The sequence below is a fragment of the Callorhinus ursinus genome, unplaced genomic scaffold, assembly GCF_003265705.2.
Source record: "Callorhinus ursinus isolate GAN/ISIS: 27379988/994484 unplaced genomic scaffold, GSC_fseal_2.0 scaffold10, whole genome shotgun sequence".
NCBI classification, from domain to species: domain Eukaryota; kingdom Metazoa; phylum Chordata; class Mammalia; order Carnivora; family Otariidae; genus Callorhinus; species Callorhinus ursinus.
Genome location: NW_027397072.1, coordinates 70,740,763 through 70,762,247, shown reverse-complemented (window position 1 = coordinate 70,762,247; position 21,485 = coordinate 70,740,763). Strand labels below are relative to the sequence as shown.

The 21,485-nt window shown below is 35.0% G+C and overlaps 1 protein-coding gene across 22 annotated transcripts in view; it reads right to left on the bottom strand.

Moving 5' to 3' along the window:
- The window catches only part of NRXN1 (neurexin 1), a 1,133,502-nt gene that overhangs the window by 161,636 nt on the left and 950,381 nt on the right, over positions 1-21,485 (bottom strand). For all 22 annotated transcript variants that reach the window (XM_073897720.1, XM_025868729.2, XM_073897726.1 and 19 more), the window contains one exon: positions 15,885-16,056. In XM_073897720.1, coding sequence (XP_073753821.1) covers positions 15,885-16,056 — 172 coding nt within the window. The remainder of the gene's footprint in view (positions 1-15,884; positions 16,057-21,485) is intronic.

Here is a 21,485-nt window from a genome sequence, read left to right as displayed (position 1 = left end):
GTGCTCACTTCCAAAGCTCTGAAAACAAATTCTAAGTCCCAAAGGATAAGCTTATATTATTTACATACATTTCTAATCTTAAAAATTGCCTGAGGAATCTTGTTCAACAAACACAAAGAATGATTTTGTGAGACCACAATTGGTTTGGGGGGGGGCTTGCTAAATTGTCATGCCAACAAACAGTAACTATAAAAATATCAACTTTCAATGTTAACTTTAAGTATTTATCATCTACTCAAAACTAGATGAGTGTCTTACTCTGTTCTCTTTCTCTTTTGGGGCTTATTATTTAAGAAGGATGCCAATTCTGGGGCGTCTGGGTGGCTCAGTTGGTTAAAGTGACTGCCTTCGGCTCAGGTCATGATCCTGGAGTCCCGGGATCGAGTCCCACATCGGGCTCCCTGCTCGGCGGGGAGTCTGCTTCTCCCTCTGACCCTCTTCCCTCTCGTGCTCTCTATCTCTCATTCTCTCTCTCTAATAAATAAATAAAATCTTTAAAAAAAATTAAAAAAAAAAGAAGAAGGATGCCAATTCCAAGCCCAATTTAGATAAGGTTTTCCTACCTCTCTGAAGCCACCCAGCAATGGGGGCGAGAGCCTCCACAGAAAATACCCAGGGACAGTAGAAGGTCTAGCAAAGGGATGACTGTACCAATTAGTGCTAAAACAAAAAGACTTGAGCTTTACATGAATGTAATAAACTCAAGGACCCTTATATTTCCAGAGAAATTAAATATGGTTTCACCACCTCCACCCATACTACCAGGCTTCAAAATATGTTTTGGCCTGAACTTACTTGGTGGAAATGTTAGTGAGTGGAAAAGCTTTGTCTTTGCCCTTGGCTCTTCTCTTCAGATGTTCTTGGGGCTTGTGCCCTGAGGGAGAGGCTGATCTTCACTCAACACCAGGGTCTCTACTTCCACCTCTTATGCTATAGTCCAAGCAATACCTGCACAGCTCCGTCACCCCCTACCTTAGCTCTGGACATTCATTCTGGCCCCCTCTAGTTTTATACCCTCCACTTTAGTCAGAGGGGTTATTTGAAGTGTGTTTTCACCAATAAACTGTAAGCTCCAGGAGAGCAGAGATTGTGTCTGTTCTGGATCAGCACTGTATTCTCGGCGGAGAGCCAGGCATACTGGAAGTCTTAAATAAATAGTTTTAAAAGAATTACTAAACAAATTAACAATCTGCACCCTCTTATGCACTTGTTTCTTCTACTATCCTTTGTCCTTTGCCTTGCCATACTGAATCTCTTTACTCTGGAATATTTATTAGGTTTATCTCAAACTCCCAGCTTCTTCATGATCCAGGCTTACTGATTCTATCTTCCTTTCTCTCCCAATCCTGATTTCTGCAGGTGAAAATAGGTAGCCACAGCGGTCATTGGATTCTCAATATATGAGGAAAACAGAAGCAATTCTACAGTGAGATTTATATATGGAGTCAATTCCCTTCATGAAATTTGATACAGTGATTCTGCTATTTGTGGGGGTATAACAACAATTCTAGTGGATGGGAAAACAAGGAATCAAAAAAGGCCATAGGACCACTAATGTTTTTTAGGAAGTCCTTGGGCATTCTGATTAAAAATCCCACATAAAGGCCCTTAGACATAAATGAGTGCACTGTTAAGATTTCAATCAAGAAATAGACAAACATGACAAAAAAGAAGGTATATGCTGTAATAACTTGGTATTTAATAGAATTTATGCCAAAAAAGTTCCACACAATACATGCTTTTCCTTTAGCTGGCATGCAGAAGCATGGATAGGGTCCCAGACCTGCCTTTAATAACATGTATAACCATAGATACTTTATTTGACTTTGACTAGTCAAGCAAACAAATAAACTAAAAAACAAAAAAAACAAAAAAAATAAAAATTAAAAATTAAAAAAAACCCCAAAGATTCTAGGTTGCCACGTTATTTGATGACTAAGAAATTTCACCTCATGACTAAGATAAGGGATTACAACATAGCATACTATCAAGAATAGACAGCTTTTTAAACACTTTACAATGCCACAATAATTTAGGTGAAAGTTGTAGTACAAGTAGAATATAGATTCCTCACCAAAAATATTGAAGTCACCTTTTAATAGCCCCAAGAGAAGGAGCTTCCAGTTTAAAATTTGTGACATCTTGGGTTCCTAAATACTTAAACTATAAGACTATTAAGATTTATGGAAAGAAATAATCAAGACTATTTAATTTTTATGGGAATTAGAAAATCCCAGGTTCAAATCTCAGTTAAGTACTCAAGGACATGTTACCTATTCTTTTCAAGTATTAATGCATCTGTAAGATAAGCACAGTTTATGGGATTATTTTTAAGAATAACATGTAATTTGTATAAAGTACCTGGAATAGTTTCTGGTACATAGTTGGTGTTAAATAAATGATGGCTGCTATTGTTTGTATAGAGTACACAGAATTATAGACCTGTAGAAATGAAAAACAGTTTACCTAGAACCTGGTCCAATGCCCAACTGATGAAAGATTGGTTTGATAACCTTGACAAATTAGTCTCTGGAGCTCTACAGAATTAGAAGACAATTGGAAAGTTACCATGGCTCATTGAGAGTTGAAATAAAATATCTCATAAAAGTATTATTGTTCAGAGTTATTTCCTGTTTAAGGAAAATAAAAAAGGAAAGAACATTATCACACATTATGGGCAAATACAATGGACCTTCTTGTTTTGATTTGTTTTACTCTAATTGCATTTAATCATTATATTTACTTTTTATTTTTTATTTTTTTATTTTTTTTAAAGATTTTATTTATTTATTTGAGAGAGAGAGAATGAGAGATAGAGAGCACGAGAGGGAAGAGGGTCAGAGGGAGAAGCAGACTCCCTGCTGAGCAGGGAGCCCCATGTGGGACTCGATCCCGGGACTCCAGGATCATGACCTGAGCCGAAGGCAGTCGCTTAACCAACTGAGCCACCCAGGTGCCCTACATTTACTTTTTAAAGTTAATAGCTTTTAGATATTCAATACAGACCAACAGTAAAGTTCAAAGCATGAAATTGGAATGATAAATATAGTAAAAAACAAATCAAAACACCTGTCATCTTTGGTTTCCCATTGCAAGGGCAAGAAGTTGGTAACACAATACTTGGAAAAATATAAATCAGGAAAATCAGATTTTCAAAGAAAAATTCTACCTGTAAAAACAAAAAAAAATAAAATTTGAAACATCAAAGTTCCAAAATGTGAAATATCAGAACTGAAAGAAAGACAATGAACCCTACTATACATCTCTCTTCATCCATATAAATTCTATTCTTGTATCGCCCTCTTTAGGCAGCCACTGAAGAACTGAGGGGCAGGAAGAGATATGATAAAAGCAACTTCAGGAAGATAAACAACTTGGCTATATACCAAATGGATTACAATAATGAGAGCTGAAGAGAAATACAGATGGTTTTCAGTTGATAACAAGGGGCCCAACTCTCATAAAGGCCTTACTGATGTAAGTGCCAGCATAGCATAGTGCCAGCACGGATAGAACACGGAATCGGGGAAATCTGAAGGAAGAATTAGTGGACTGGCACCTACCATTGGACCCAGTGCCTGATCTGATGGGATAAATAAAAGATTTTGATCTATGGGAGTAATAAGATGAATTACATTATTAATGACATAAGTTAGGAATTTAAGAGGGTAAGGTGGTTTGGAGAGTTATAATTTAGTTAGAGTAATAATTCAGTTGCAATCAGAAATATACATCTTTGTAGAAATGAAACTCCATTGTGCTGATCACTACCTATTCATCCAGATTTTATTAAAATTTAATGAGTACACCACTAGGACCGGTCACCTAAATTTTGTCCAGGTGGACAGTGCTAATTTCACCTTATCATCACAGACTTCTCTTGAGAGCCCAGGGGAACTCGCACAGGAAATCTGCAGAATGTTCCTAATTCTGGGGGGCACCTGGGTGGCTCTTCAGTTAAACGTCTGCCTTCAGCTCAGGTTACGGTCCCAGGGTCCTGGGATCCTGTCGTTGGGCTCCATGCTCATTGAGTTCTCTGCTCATCCAGGAACCTGATGCTCCCTCTCCCTCTGCCCCTCCCCCTGCTTGTGTTCTCTCTCTCTCTAATAAATAAATAAAATCTTAAAAAAAAAGAAAGAAAAGAATGTTCCTAACTCTGTTTCTAACTCCTGATAGTCCCAAAGAAAAGGGATATCTATACCATCCTTTTGTCATGGTATAGATATCCCTTAGAAACCCACAAATTCTGGAAGGAAGTGTTTCTGATCCTCCTTCCTTAATTACTCCCTCAGCTTTAATTAGTACAGTATGAAGTTACCATGAACACCCCAAGATAGGTAATAAGACCATTTTTTTGGTGCTATTTGGAATCTTTAACCACTTCTGCTTTGGGGTTCATTCTCTCTCCAGCCTAGAATGGACTCATCACCAATACATGTCCATTTATCTCTTCAAGAACAGACTTACACTTTACTTCTTTTAAGCACTAAACACGTTTCTTTTCCACTCTTTTTTCATATCTCTTCCAGTTCTCATATTCATATTTTGTGCTATATAATGCTGCATGTTCCATAAAATTCATACTTCTCTGAGTTCCTTCCCTCCTCAGTCATTCCTCAAACCCTTGCAGGACAAAAGACTGTTTTTTGCTTGCCTGTGTTCCCCAACACCTCTAGCAAGCACACCATGGAACAACCATGAAGTGGGTTGTAATGAATAGTCATTGATGGATCAAGAATATCCAAGGCTTTTGGCCTCCATTAGGGGCTTAAGGTAAAATGTGTGAAAAGAAATGGCTAGGTCTAAGACTTGGGTCTATTAGCACTTTAAAGAATTTAATCAGTCTTCTGATGCTTTCTCTCCATTCCACTAGCTTGCCTTTTCTCAACACTTGCTAATTCAGAATAAAAAATGAGTATTTGAGAAAAATATCTTTAGGCAGAAAGCGGTAAAAGAAATTTGAACTGAAATTAAACATAATTTAAGATATGTGAAACTTGGTTAAGCAAAAGAGGAAATTAAGCACAAGATTTATGAGTGACCTAGAACATACTGATATTTTATAATATTTTTAGGAGATAAAAAAGTAATGATTTCAAATCTGGTTAAAATTAGTTTTTTTTTAGTTCAGCCAGAGTCATTTTCTAATTAATATCTTCAGCTTTCCTACCTGGATAGAAATAAGCCCAGCCACCTAGTATAATGATTAACAGGTTCATTCTAGTTTTTCCAGTTAAGAGACAAGCAATAGTCTCAGTTCTATCTGGCAGCTCATAGATGAAGTGACAAGAGTTCTGGATTGCTCAGGATAGGGTTGGCATGTGCCTATTATACAGTAGTTAACTATTGCTATTGCTTCTTTTCTCTCTCAGAATTGTGTGTGTTTAAATGATAATTTTTATGGTCTCCTAATTATAGGGTGCCATCATGGAAAATTGAGAAAGGAGATTCCCCTTAGTTAACACACAGATAAAAGGTTGGGTGAGCCCAAGGTGCTTGGTAAGCAGGAAAAGATAGCTTTCTTCAGGGGACATCCTCTATGCCAGGGTACATGGCTTGTTGACCCAAGTATAGACTGGATTCCAGCTTCTACTCATTTCCTCCAATGGGATATTGGTGCAGTCCCTATAGTCACACAAGCTGCATGACTATACGCAGTGGCCTGTTCACCAGCTAGCCTGGTCTCTGTAATGCTCACTTACTAAAATCCAAAGGATTCTCCAACACCCAGCCCAAATTCCAGTCCTCTATGAAGTCTTCTCTGATCACTACACATCACTCCTTTTCTAAATTTATAAGAACATATTTTCTGTCACTCATTTGACTTGAATCCTGTCCTTCCTAGTGATGCCTCTGTATTGTCTTGGCTCAGGGTGAGTTTGGTGAGGGGCCAGAGGGTGTGGGGCAATTACATCTCCGAAACCTTCTGGGAAGATTTATCTCCAAGTGTGTGAACACAAGTGTGACAGCCAAGACAGGATAAATTTGGTCTCAGATGGAAATACACACTAAAATGGGGAGATTAGTACCTATTGCACTTAAAGGATTGCAAAACTGGACTACTGTGATTAATGAGAGTGGAGCTAACATGTATTGAGTACTTCCTACTTACCAGGTTTTTACCAATTACTAAATATTTTGGAACTAATAACTAACTCATGGAACATTCAAACAGCCTCTGAGGTAAGTACTATCATTAATGCATTTTACAGATTGGGAAATTGAAGTACAAAGAGATTAAAGAATTTGGTGAAAGGTCTCACATCTACAAAGCGTTGTAACTAAGATTTAAACCCAAGTAGTCTGACTCCTGAATCTTCTCCCTTAAGCTCCACACTACCCCTCCTTTAATCTTGTGTTAAGTCTGTAGCATATGTGTGAAGTTTAGACATTTGACATACGGTCTATATTTCCTATTGCAATTTAGTAAGAGGAGTATACAAATTGGATTTGGCACTCACTTCTATGCCTAAATAAACAATAACCAGAAAACAAAACACAAACAAAAGAATGACAAGCCAGCAGGGGAGGGCATCATTATGAGCATGCTATAAATCTCAAGGGACCCTTAAACGGTCCTCAGAGATATGAACAAAACGAGCAATACCCATAGGTATCAGGACCTCAGGACAACAAAGTTTTAGGCATGTGCACCATGGTGGGAACAAAGAATAAATTTTTCTGATTTTTTTTTTTCTTAGAAGGAGTAAGAATTAATAGTGTAGGGGTACCTGGGTGGCTCAGTCGTTAAGCGTCTGCCTTCAGCTCAGGTCATGATCCCACGGTCCTGGGATCAAGCCCCTCATTGGGCTCCCTGCTCAGTGGGAAGCCCGCTTCTCCCTCTCCCACTCCCCTGCTTGTGTTCCTTCTCTCTGTGTCTCTTTCTGTCAAATAAATAAATAAAATCTTAAGAAAAAAAAAGTATTGTAGGCAATGTTGCATAATACTTCAGAGTACTGGAGTGAGCTTTGAGATCTATGACCTTGGCAAGTAAAGTAATCTCTCTGTATTTACTCATTTATCAAAAGGAAATAATATTACCTGGCTTACAAAGATTTTGTGAGTGCTAATGAGAAAATGTATATAAAAGAACCTACAGAGTTCCCTGTACAGAAGAATGCCTGTCTAGCTCACTCCTGCTGATACTAAATCCTACAAAAGGCAGGAATTTAAATGGGCTCTGTGCATGTCTGAGATTGTGGGTGAGTTGTTACCTCTTTACACCAATCCTTGTGTAAAACCAATTTCCTTATTGAGTCAACCCTATGTGGATTTATCCTTCTATTTGAACTACACTTCCATAAAGTACAGGCCTCATCTAATGATCCCCAGGCCTGTTTCCTTCTGTGACTGTGACCATCCTGCCCCCCTTTACAGCAAAGCAAACTTTCGCATTTTTTTTTTAAAAAGCTTCTTTTTGTTTGTTTCTCCGCTAACCAGAAAATAAACTTTCATCCGACTCCTCTGCCAAACTGAGCTATAAAAATAACAAATGAGAAAGCTGAAGACTCTACGTGGACTTTTAAAATGCTCCAGCAAAGGTGACCCTGAAAAATTATTATGGCATGCTATCAATTAGTTGACACTATTTAGAAGAATGAAGCTAGATGTTCCTCTATTCTGTCCAGTTTTATATCTCATAAATTCAGCTAAAATACTTCATTGGAAATGCACATGGTAATATCTAGACAGACTTATGGTAGGTGTATTCTCTTTTGGACTCTCAATGGATATTTTAAATATTCAGGCCACCAGTAGAGATAATAATGCCCAAGATGAAAAATCACTTCAATAATACTTAACATGAGGGAAGTTAGTCTCAAATTTTCAGGAGAGATAGGAACCTCAGCTGCTTTTTAATACAGTCAGATTCAAAAGGCTAAAAACAAAACAGACTTTAAAATGTTTAAGATGAAAGTCTTTCTTTGACAAATATTCAACCCATGAGGCTAAATTTGACACAAAATATTCATCATCATAATTCAAATTTTAATATATGGCCTATTTAAAGGCTTCATACTTCAAAAGACTTTCACATTTATTATGTCATTCTGTCTTAATTAAGAACTAACTAAAATATTAGATTAGGTTACACCTTTGGATTGTTATAGAAATTAGGTTTATATTTCTTAGGAATAAACGTGCTTTTCTAATAACCAAATAAACATGTTAATGCATAATTTATCACAACAATTACATCTGACTTACCAGTTCTACAAAGACATGAAATTTTATTATTTAAAATCTTTTTTTTTTCTGGAATAATGTTATATAGAATTGAGTAAAATGTATTTTTGGATAGAAATCATTTTTAAAATTTTTGTTAAAAAGTCCTGATTTACAGAAAAGTTATAAAAGATAGCAACAAGAGCTTCACCTATCTTTCACCCACCTTCCCCCACTGTTAGCAACATAACTAACCATTGAATAAATATCAAAACCAAAAATTTAACATTGGTATTATACTATTAACTAAAGTATAGACTTTAGTAGGTTTTAACAGTTTTTAACTAATATTCCAGAATCCAATCCAGAGTCCCACATCACATTTGTCATGATTAGATTGAGGTCATGAATTTTTGTTGAGAATACTTTCTCAGCGCATCATGTCAGGAGGTACATGAAATCAATATTTCTTACTAATGATGATGGTTAGTTTGATCACTTAGGGTGCTCTGCTGAGTTTCTCTGTGAAAAGTTTCTATCTTCTTGAAGGAGACACTTTTACATTACATAAATTGCTAGTCTCTACTCCTACTTCTGAGCACTAATTTTTGCATCTATCAGTGAATCTTGACCTCAACAATTATTATTTTGAATTCCAATTATCAACTGTGTGATATAAGAAAGAAACCTTTGGATACTGATGAAGTTATAAAAGCATTGCTATAAAACTATAAATCCTATCAAAATCAACCAAACACTTGGAAAAGCTGTGAAGTTTCCTGAAAGCCTAAGATCCTTAAAAATGTAATTTCTCTGTCCTTCACTCTTTAAACTATTTCTTTAAACATTTTTCAACCTCACCTCCTAAAAACTAAATTGTGCATTTGTAGTAGCAACTGATTTTTTTTGTATGTGACATTAGTAATTCATTGTTTGTAAGCAGTAAGTAAATTCATTAACTTGATTATCAACGCCTCTGGAGAAAAGTCCCTAAATCCAATTCCTCAGTCAATACTTTGGCTATCCTTACTTAAAATTATGATAATGCCATTTTCTGTGTAACATGAGTATTTTTCAGGAGTGGGATCGATACATAACTTTATTATGATAAGAATTTAAAGTACTAAAATTGTACATTGGAAACAATAGTGGGGAACAAGAAGATAAAGGGGAAATCTGGAAATCATGAAGAAGGGCTATTATTTATTTATATAATCTATGTTTGTTAGCCTGTGTAGCATAAATGGTGCCAAAGCCCACCAAACCATCAGAGGAATTTTCTCTTTACTTTGTCAGAAAATTAAAAATCCTAATGTGATTGCCTTACAGTAACTGTAAGAACTTTTTGACATTAAAACAAAACAAAACAAAAATCCCAAAACCAAAACCAAAAACCCCAGGCCATTGAGAATCTATAAAAATGAGTGAGGATGAGAATGTATCATTTCTATCTCCTTTGATACAATCTCTCTGAAGCTAGGCATTTTAGGTTGGTATACTTAATATACTGCTGAATAAAACGTTCATTATGTTTCATCAAGAAAAGCCCCCAACATCAGAAAAACTGAGCACCATGACAGAAGGTAATTAGCACTGGAAAAGTCAGAGTTTTTGTCACTAAGTCTATCTAACATAGCTACAGTATTTGAAGTTTCAGATATTTCATAGTATGTAAGCTTTACTTCGGAAATTTTTAGTTTGTAAACAGTTAACTACATCAAATAGAAGCCAAACATTATATATTCACATGAATATTCACGCATGCACATAAGGATATTTTGACTAAAAATGATGAGCAAAAGACAGTGTTTTTACATAGAAATTGAAGGAGGAAACTGGATTTATTCAATAATTATTTAAGTAGCCTACTATGTGACAAGTCCTGATTATCATGTCTTCTGTTGGACTCTACCAAAAACTGGTTGTTTACTCAAAGAATGATTCGAGTCTTCTCTATGATTTTATCATTTTCCATAAGAAAGTTATATTTTCACTGCCTTACTTTTTGTAGAAGGGAAACAAAATTCACTCAAACATTTCCCATATCTAATACATTTAACCAAGACATCTGACAAATCTATTAAGGTACAGTTTTTCTCCCAAATAATCCTTAAGTATCTCTAACACCTGAATCCTCTAATGACTCACTCCTCTTCTGGCTACTGAAATCAACTGAGAAATAAAGATAGCAAATGAATAAACACATAACGTTTGAAATCATGTTAACTTAAAGGTTGAGTGCTGCAGGAACAGTAAAATAGTGATGATTCATAATGGGTCACTTAATTTGCTAATAATGCTTTAAAAGTGAGGTTAAAAAATAATCAGTGCCTACTAATGAGTATTATTGACCCCAAAGTTTAGTGATAACAAAATAACTATGGTTTCTCTAAGAAAATTATTGTTCCATGTGTTATTATTTTTTAGCACTCATAAGATTTGTGTGTACATGCATCTGTGTTGGTCAGCAGAAGTAACAGACTGTGACATGGACCAATATACACAATTATGACCAATCATGTAAGTCTTCATATTTAGCAATGAAGAGTATACCTTGCTACACTGAAGTATACATCTAATGATTTCTCTTGGTTTTTGTCTTCCAAATAGTATAAAGTAAGGTACAAAGAGCTGGCAAACAAGAGTTCCCAAGTACAATTTTGACTTTACCACTAATTAGCACAGTGATTTTGATTAAATCCACTAACCTCTCCAAGGTTCCATTTTATTGTTTGAAAAATGAAGGAGCTGGAATAGAAGACCTTTGAAGTTCCTTCTCTCCTTCAAATGCTATGATCACAAATGAGGTAGATTTTTTCAATTACATCATACATAGCAAAAATTCTGTTAAAGCTAAATAAAAACACCAAGATCATCAAATCGACCAACACTTAGTACCAACTAGGAATCTTTAAATGATGGAATAGCTCAAATAGTCAATAATTACTGATGACTTAAACTAAAATTCAATCAATCAATCTAAACTAAGTATATAGAATTTAAAGGGACATCATCACTATGACTTTCCTGAGCTCTGAAATGTTTTACCAATTTTTGAAGATGAAAACAAAGTCAAAGTTTAGAGATAATACCCATAAGATCTTTGAGCCAAACTGAATAATCATGTGAAAAATATTGACACCATCTCTATAGAGTCTTTCCTTCGGCTATTCCTCTCTTTCTTTCAAATTTTCCTATTAAATGATCTTCTTTGTTAAATCATCACAGACCACCATTTTCTCCTTTTTAAAGACTCTATATCAATTAAACTCTTCACTAGTAATTTTGAAGTTGACCCATTTTATTTGACATTAGTTAACTTTTCTGAATCCTTCTTGTCTCCCCAAATGTCTAAACTCTTAGCAAGGGAGAACCATGTCTCTGACTTCTCTATTCATTCCTACCACAGGTTTTCATTTCATTGTTACTTGGTGCAGTCTGATGACACACTGCAGCAACAGAATGTTAAAAAATTGCTGGTGAGAAAGACAGACAGACAGACAGAAAGACTAAAAAGTAAAAATGACTCTCCTATTCAATTGAAAACCAGCTCTTCTATTGTATTCTGTATTAATTCTCTATTTTCTATCACCCTACTTTAGCGTATCTTTTGATATCTGGACTATTTAATAACTTTCTAAATATGTTCTGTCTCTATCTTTTCCTGCTAGTCTCATTAACATAAATGCATGCCATCCTCTAAATAAAAATCTAGCCTTTCAAGGCTAGACCCAAATCAAGTTTCCTATTTTTTCCATATTATTACTAGACAACTTACTCAAAATGGCTTCTTCTTCCTTGGAACATATTTTCCTTTTTTTTTTTTTTGGTATTTCTTAATCAGAAGTTAACCAAATATTATATGATAACTCTTGTATTTTCTCACATAGTATGTTTTTAATCTCCAACACTTCTTATGTATCTCTGTAACCAGATGGTAAGCCTCGTATATCCCTTTAATGTAGTACCTATCCTCTAAACACTTGTTGATTTGATGTGCTAATTTGAAAGGAATAAAATGAATATTTGGCCTTGTGTAAAGGATATTTTTTGGCACACTAGTACACAAATGAACTCAAAGGTTTATCTTCAAAAGTAACTGTGATTTACCTGGAGCAATCTTTACACTGGGCATGTAAGATGATGTTAAATTCTGTGGATTAACATTATGAGAAAAGAAAAGCTATTTTTGTTGAGAGAAATTTTGCTACATAACTATAATTAGGAACAAATCAGAGATTAACGATGTATTATATTCTAGAGCTTTAACTAACAAGCGCCAATAAATGGCTTTCTCATCTTTAAATGGCTTGCAAAATATTATTCCTATTCACTGCTCCATATACAAAATACAAAGGAAATTGGGTCTGCTATTCAGAAAATTCAATATTTATTCTAAAATATGAATTTTTGAGTTAAAGGAATATTTCATATACTTGAAAAGAGCATAAAATCTACCTCTACTAATTAGTTTCTCTATGAAAGTCTTCTAGACAATTACTGGGTAATACCACTGGTCAATGCTTTAGGTGCTTTTCATTAACGGTATAGCATTGCTACCAGATGAATTGCTTCATATAAAAGCGCTTGCCACAAAGCCCTATAATGGAAGGTTAAGTGCTATACTTAATTACTAATTTCAATCCTTATTATCTATATTTTGCAGTGCAGGCACTTTAAAAGGAACCAAATATAGTCTGTTGGTTCCTGCTTCTCTGATCATAGGATTTGGTGGTAAAAGCATTAGTCTAGCTGATTTTCTAATGAAGAGTAACAACAACAAAAAACTTTTAAAATAAAAATAGTCTTACCACAAACCAATAGAAAAGAGATATACTAGACATTTCTATTGACTCATACGTAAAATCACTTTGTTCTAAAAACTTTAAACTAGATGACATATACTTTTAAATTTGTATTCAGCCCTCATGGCATTGTTACAGATAAAGCTCCAAAAGAAAAAGGTATTTGAAATTTTCATGGTTTATTTCCTATCTCAATATCATGCTGAAATGCACATAGAACAGATGATTAATAAAATACTTGATAACAGCAATGGTGATTCCCTGAGTTCTTTGCATATCGATCATTAACTTTTTTTATGTATATATTGAAATTCCCCACAGGTGCTCTCACATTCTTGAGGACAGAGTCTGCGTTTTACTCTTGCTTTTATCTTTCATAATAACTGCAACTTTGCTCACTCTTGATTAATCAATATTATCGAAAATACTTTTTAATGAAAGGGCACATAGAATCTTTGACTAATATAAAAGAGGTTGCATCTAAAATAACTATTTCTAAAGATTTAGTCCTTAATTATCATGATATTGCCAGCTTCTGATTTTTAAATATATTTTACATTGTTCCCTATAATGAGCATCCATTTAATTGGTAAATATACATTGTATATGTTAAACAAATATTAGTCTAGAAAAATATAGAAATATTTGTTGACTTAATAAATTTACTGCCCCAGTCTCAGCTACTAGTATTCAAATTGGACACTGGCTTGCCACAAGAAAAGATCATATCTTTTTTGAACTATACCTCGTACATAGTATCTAGTATGTGCACAATTAAAGGATTCCCAATCAGATACAATATATCAAAGAGGTATAGAAATTAAAAAAAAAAACATAAAATATTTACCCAAATGCCTTAACGCATTAGAAAACTAGATTCTGGCTATCTATGCTTGGGAAATGCATACTATATTTCTCTTTGAGAGATGCATAATGGGTATTGATAAAGTCCAAGTATACATATTTTAAACTTAGTAACCCATATTTTCCCAAACTAACTTCAGGGTGTGACTTCCTCTCTCCCCTCAGAGGTCAGCATTAGCATTCTCTAGAGCAGAGTTCTTACAGATAGCAGTACGGAAAGTGTGACAAGAGTAAAAAGTTACTAAAATGAAATAATTTTAATAATTTAGCTGGTGAAACAATGCTAGGCTTCAAGAAGCAACTGCCACACTGTAATAGCAAGGGGATTTGTCAATTTACATGTCCAGCTCTACTATTCACAGACACAACAGCCCCAGAGACAGGGCCTAGACCTTATCCTACTTTACATCTTTGTGTCCAGGGCAATAACTTCCTCTCAGGAAACAGTTATTGATTAATCCGTATTTTAGGAAATTCACCAATTTACTTTTCCATAATTTCACAGAGGCTATAGTTTTTATGAAAAATGCCTTTGTATTAGGATTTCAGTAAATTCAGTGAGGTATTAGCAGGGACTGTGTGACACTGTGTGCATATTTAAGTTACTTTCCTTCCAAATCTTCCATTCCTTCATCTTATTACAGATGGTAAAAGAAGGTGTACATTCTCATAACTGTAGAGTAAAATCGGGATAATTCCCAGGACATCAATTTGGCAAATATTTATTGACTACCTACTATTTGCCAGTATTATAATGGGCACTGGACATATTGTTAACGTGCTTGCTTCTGAATTTTGTCATAGACCTGGATTTTTTTATTATATTTAATTCAGCAAATATTTGCAGAACACCAAGTTTACAGAATAGGCCTGAAATGAGGCTTGAAGATGTAGATATTTTTTAAATCCACAAAGGTCCAGAAGGGCAACACAGACATTTCATTAGACAGTTCCTAATTGTGAGTCAGTACCAAGAAAAATTACTCTTTATTTAATAAGTTAGTTATTTCCTCAAATTATTTCTGCCAAGAAACAAAAACTTATAACAGAGGCTTATGCACATTTTGGTAATCATTTTTACTGTACAAAATGGAAACTTCTTTTTATATTCTTTCTTTATGCTGTGCTATAAATCTGTTGTACAGGTCAGTTGTATCTAAAAGGGGAGCAGAGAGAAATGAAGCTGATATTTTTAGTAATCTCTTTGTACTAAAATATAAAGATGATAATAAATGAAGTAAAATAACAATTATACATTTAATTTGTATTTTACTTAAAAACAACATGCTTTTTTTAATTGAGACTATATGCAATCCCAAGTAACACTGGTTTAAATTTCTAATCTATTGCTTTTGTTTCAATAACGTAGAACTGACAAAGCTGATTAACAGTGAAAAAGGTAATTTTTATTTTACCAATAATAGCTTGACATTCATTTTATAGACTTAAAATAAGTAATGCTAGTGTCAGAGAGTCCTTGTGAAACTCCCATATGGTTCTATGACAGTGAAAACAAATTTCAGTTAGTTACATGTTTTTATAACTGGTGATTTATAGTACTATATGTTGTTGTTCCTTTACTATTTCTCTGTTTGTCCCATGGTCCTCTTGCACCTTTCATGAGTTTCAGCTCTGCACCACCATCAAAGGAACCACCTGGTCCTATTTTCTTTCAGAGAAAACTGTGTAATATCCCTTCTTTGAGTTTTAAATTTTAACTTTGTTACTTTTGACAAAGCCTTTCCTTTGTTCAAATGCAAAGATCCAGTAAAAAGAGCTTTGACATGTTGTGCCTTTTATGTGTGCATTTTTCTGGTTTCACTGATGTCCTGAATTTTGCAAACGATACTGTGTGCCTTCAAGTTCTCCTACAAAATGTCATTTGTACACTGTATCAAGAACAGTTTAGGATAGCATTACATTCACACGATTTTAAAGTCCAATAAATACTTGATGGTTTCTCAGAAAACCCACAATTTGGTGAAACGGACGCAAAATAGTGCTTTGTTTTCCATAAAATCTTCTCCCAGTACACAATCACTGGCTTACCTGCAGGGTACCGCTCGATCACTGGCCAGCTGTCCACCTGTAACGTGGCATTGCCACCACTCCTCGTAAAACGGACTACATGGTATTTCCCATCGTTAATGATTGCATTGGACTCCTCAATGGCGATGTCATCTGTTCCAACATTAAATTTAACTCCAATTTTTCCTTGGTGCTGGAAGGGAGGAGGGGACAAAAAGTTGTATGAAGTTATACTAATTAGTCAGCGTTTAATAAGAATTAAGTATAGGAACAAGACAAGAATGTCCACGCTTGCCACTTTTGTTCAATATAGTATTGGAACTCCTAGCCACAGCAATTAGGCAAGAAAAAGGAATAAAAGGCATCCAAATTGGAAGAAAGAAGTAAAACTGTCACTATTTGCAGATGATATATTATATATAGAAGCCTAAAAAAATTCCATAAAAAAACTGTTAGAACTAATAAACAAGTTCAGTAAATTTTCAGGATACAAAATCAGAAGACAAAAATCTCTTGTTTTTCTTTACACTAATAATGAACTATCAGAAGGAGAAATTAAGAAAACAATTCCATTTACAATTATATCAAAAAGAATAAAATGCATGGGTATAAATTTGACCAAGGAGGTGAAAGACCTGTATATTGAAAACTTTAAGACATTAATGACATGAATTGAAGAAGACACAAATAAATGGAAAGAAATTCCATGTTCATGGATTAGAAGAATTAATATTGTTACAATGTCCATACTACCCAAAGCATTATACAGATGCAATGCAATCCCTGTTAAAATTCCAGTGGTATTTTTCACAGAAATAGAGCAAAGAATCATAAAATTTGCATGGAACCACAAAAGACCCTGACTAGCCAAACCAATCTTGAGGAAGAAAAACAAAGCTGGAGACATAAGGCTCCCTCATTTCAAACTATATTACAAAGCTATGGTAATTAAAACACTATGGTATTGGTCTTAAAAACAGATACACAGATCAATGAAATAGAATAGAGAGACCAGAAATACACCCAACACATATATGACCAATTAATTTACAACAAAGGAGCCAAGAATTTATAATGGGGGAAGAACAGTCTCTTCAACAAATGACATTGGGAAAACTGGACAGCCACATGTAAAAGAATGAAAATGGACCACTATCTTACACCATATACAAAAATTAACTTAAAATGTCTTAAAGACTTAAACATAAGACCTGAAACCATAAAAAACCTAGACGAGGGCGCCTGGGTGGCTCAGTTGGTTAAGTGACTGCCTTCGGCTCAGGTCATGATCCTGAAGTCCCGGGATCAAGTCCCACATCGGGCTTCCTGCTCAGCAGGGAGTCTGCTTCTCCCTCTGACCCTCTTCCCTCTTGTGCTTGCTATCTCTCATTCTCTCTCTCTCTCAAATAAATAAATAAAATCTTTAAAAAAAAAAAAAACCTAGACGACAACACAGGCAGTATGCTCCTTGATATAGGTCTTGGTGATGATTTTTTTTTTTGACATCTTATTTTATTTTATTATTGTTATGTTAATCACCACACATGACATCATCAGTTTTTGATGCAGTGTTCCATGATCCATTGTTTGCATATAACACCCAGTGCTCCATGCAGAACATGCCCTCTTTAATACCCATCACCAAGCTAACCCATCCCCCCACCCCCTCCCCTCCAGAACCCTCAGTTTGTTTCTCAGAGTCCATAGTCTCTGATGGTTCATCTCCCCCTCTGAATTCCCCCCTTCATTTTCCCCTTCCTACTATCTTCTTCTTTTTTCTTAACATATAATGTATTATTTGTTTCAGAGGTACAGGTCTGTGATTCAACAGTCTTGGTGATGATTTTTTAAAATCTCACACCAAAAGCAAAAATAAATAAGTAGGACTATATCAAACTTAAAAAGCTCCACAGCAAAGGAAACCATCAACAAAATTAAAAGACAACCTACTGGATGGGAGAAAATAACTGCAAATCATGTATATGATAAAGTGCTGACATTCAAAATATGTAAAGAACTCATACAATTCAATAGTAACAAAACAAACAACCCAATTTAAAAATGAGCAAAGATTTAAATAGACATTTTTCCAAAGAAGACATACAGATGGCCAACCGGTATATAACAAGATGCTCAACATCATAATCATCAGGAAAATGTAAATTAAATCCACAATGAGATATCACTTCATACTGTGTTGAATGGCTATTATCAAAAGGTAAGAAATAAAAAGTGTTGGTGAGGACTGAAGAAAAGAAAACCCTTTGCACTGTTGATGTGAATGTAAATTGGTACAACCACTATGGAAAACGGTATGGAGGTTCTTTGAACAATTAAAAATAGAACTGTTATATGATCCAGCAATTCCACTTCTGGGTATATATCCAAAGGAAAGAAAAATACTAATTCGGAAAGATATATGCACCTCGTGTTCACTGTAGCAATACTTATAATAGCCAAGATATGGAAAAAACCTATGGATCCACAGATGGATGAATGAGTAAAGAAATCATGGTATATATAAGGGAATATTATTCAGCCATTAAAAATGACATGTTCCCATTTGCAACAACATAGATAGACCTCAAGGGCATTGTGCTAAGTGAAATAAGTCAGAGAATGACAAATACTGTATGATCTCTCATATGTGGGATTTAAAACAAACAACACACCAAGTTTGTAGACACAGAGAATAGATTGGTGACTGCAAGAAGCAGGGGATGAGGGGTGGAAGAAATGGGTGAATTGTTGGGTTTTTTTTCCGGTTTAGTTTAAATAAATTAAATAAAAAGTAAAAGCAGAGATTCAGAGATAAATGTGTGTGTGTATAATATCACTTGTGTATGTGTGTGTGTGCATAATATCACTTGTGTGTGTGTGTGTGTGTGTGTGTGTGTGTGTGTAATCACTTCCCTTAAGATAGTCATGGTTCAGTTAAGTTCATCTTGGGTTCTTTTCTAACTATATATTATTTAGGTCCTCTAAGAGGCATTTTCTCTTGTCATGTGGTTACCCCCCACTCACCTTCCTAGTCCCTGTTCTAGGAAACCACAACTTTAAAAAAATTACATACAGTGTCTTGTTCAAGAACATTATTCAGACAACAACTGCTTTTCTCCAATTTTACTTTTGAAAAATTCATGTACTAGAAGCAAGATTCTTGACATTTGGGTCAATCTGGAGCATCTCTTTCATGGATGACTGATATGCCAATAAAAACACTTTCAAGAGAACTCCCAGAGGTTGCCACAGAAAAGGTGCACAGCTGCCTGTGTGGAAGGGCATCCTGTCATGTCTCTAACATAGTTCCTTTACTCCACTCTTTCCATCCCCCCCTTCAAAAGGCTTGAAGTTATCTATTTTAATAACTGGTAAAATTGCAGCAGTTAAGTCTGTTTAGAGCCAAATGATAAATACTCAAAAAAGAGGAAAGCATTCTCAAGGTTATGGGGCACATGGACAGGCATTTAGTGAATACAGTTTCTTAGTCCTTATTCACAAAAAGAGTCATCAAACGTTAAGAGCCCGAAACTTACTCAATTTCTTTTTACAGATGATGAAACTATGACACAGGATGGTACAATGACTTGTTCAAGGTCAGGTAACTTAATAGACAGGTAGTAGAACTAGAATTCAGTCCCTCATTTTTGGTTTCTATCTAAGCCAAGATGCAGTTATCTACAATTAACTACCTCTCGGAATTATGCAAAGCAGCATTAAAATCATTCTAAATGCAAAGTTTGTTGCTGTTAACTCTAGAACGTCATACTGTGAGATAGCAAAGAGAACAGTGTGCTTACGTCCTCTGCCTCTGAGAAACATTCTCTAACAGCTCGACCACGAGCTCAGCTGATTAGTAAAGCATATGGATTTGCCCTTAATCAGTAGCACAGAATACCCGCACTGCAGGCCCCCCTCAGAGTACATAACCTCAAACTGTCTTCAGCTCACCTTTCAACAAACCTCAGTTGAGAGGAACAACATGGGGGAGGAGGGGTCTAAAGGACATAAAATCTATCCACTCCTGTAGAAATTTATAATCAGAATATCAGAAAACCTGAAGATTTGGACCGCGTCCTCTTAACCTCTCACTGGATTCCCATCATTGATTGAACTAGGTGGCAAGAGCATGGCATCAGCTTACACTCTGAGTTATTTTGAGAAAATCTTGTACAAAACCGCATCAACTAAATGGAAGTATCTGAAGATGTTATTTGGGACATTGCTCGTTGTACCCTTCATACTGATATGCAAAAGGTCCCCGTTTTTCTTTTTCTGCTTCTTACTATCTATAAAGGATCTCTTTCTTATAATAAGTGAGCATGGACTTTAAAAATTGTGTGTTTTGTTTTGGGCTTGATAGGCAATACGACTTAAAGTCATATTTCCTTTTTAACTTTGGTTCTTGGGAAACTCAAAATCAAAGAGTAGGGCAATTTTAAAAGCTACATAGACTTCAGGTGTACTGTTTTCCCCTAGACTTATTTTTAATGTCTACCATATTTCTTATAATCCCTCTTTTAAAATATATACCATTGTAAGTTATTTGGGTTTTCTGTGGAATCATTCCAGGGATAAACAAACAGCAGGATTCTCATGAAAACTAAAATTTTATGCAAGGGCCTGTGGAGATATTTTTTAGACATTTTTTTCCTCACAGGTCTTTTGTGCAAGCAACCATTATTTCCTGATTTGGGTAGAATTCCAATTTGCTCATTTTCAGTAAATTATTTCACGTGGTATATATTTTTAACACATGTGTGATATAGCTTCATGGGGGGGGAGGGATGTTAAGAACCTTATTTAAGAGATTTGTTGTTATCTTTATTTAACAAACACCTTTATAGTGTTCTGAGGACTTTACAAATATTAACTCTGGTATTTCTCATAACAGCCCCATGAGAAAGGTACTATTTTATCTCCATGTGACAGATGAGGAAACTATAGCACAGAGTGATTAGGTAACTTGGCTAAGGTCAGGCAGCTAGAAAGAGAAAAGCTGTGATTCAGACCCAAGCAGTCTCGCTCTAGAGTTTGTGCTCCTAATGATTACACTAGGCTGAATTTTTTTTCTGTATGTATTTATTTATTTTTAAATTTTTTATTATGTTATGCTAATCACCATACATTACATCATTAGTTTTTGATGTGAATTTGAGGAATATTGGGTCATCCTATAACTGCAGTTAGCAGATTTGGTTAATCTAGGTGTCCTTTGCTACTATTTTATCTTTCCTGCTAGAGTAGGAACACCACCAGGCCTCATACTGTGCTTTGAAGACTGTACATATGTATCAATCAATATGTGTTTAAAATAATTTTATAGGGGACAGTAGCAACTGATTTGTAGATGTTATAGAATGTTAAAATGGACAATTTTTTTTCTCAATTTCAAGATGATAATAAGTCAAAAAACAGATTGCTTCTCCTCTTCTACAAAATAAGGTACAAGACTTGCAAAGGAGAACACTGACAACTGTTTTTGGGACCCTGAATTAAGTACCTATTTTCAGATCATTAAAGAGGCGAGAAAGGCCAAGAAGAGATGGATAACTGGAAGAAGATTTTTGGAGACAACTAGGCTGTGCTGTGATTTGTATGGAAGGTTACTTTTCTCTTACC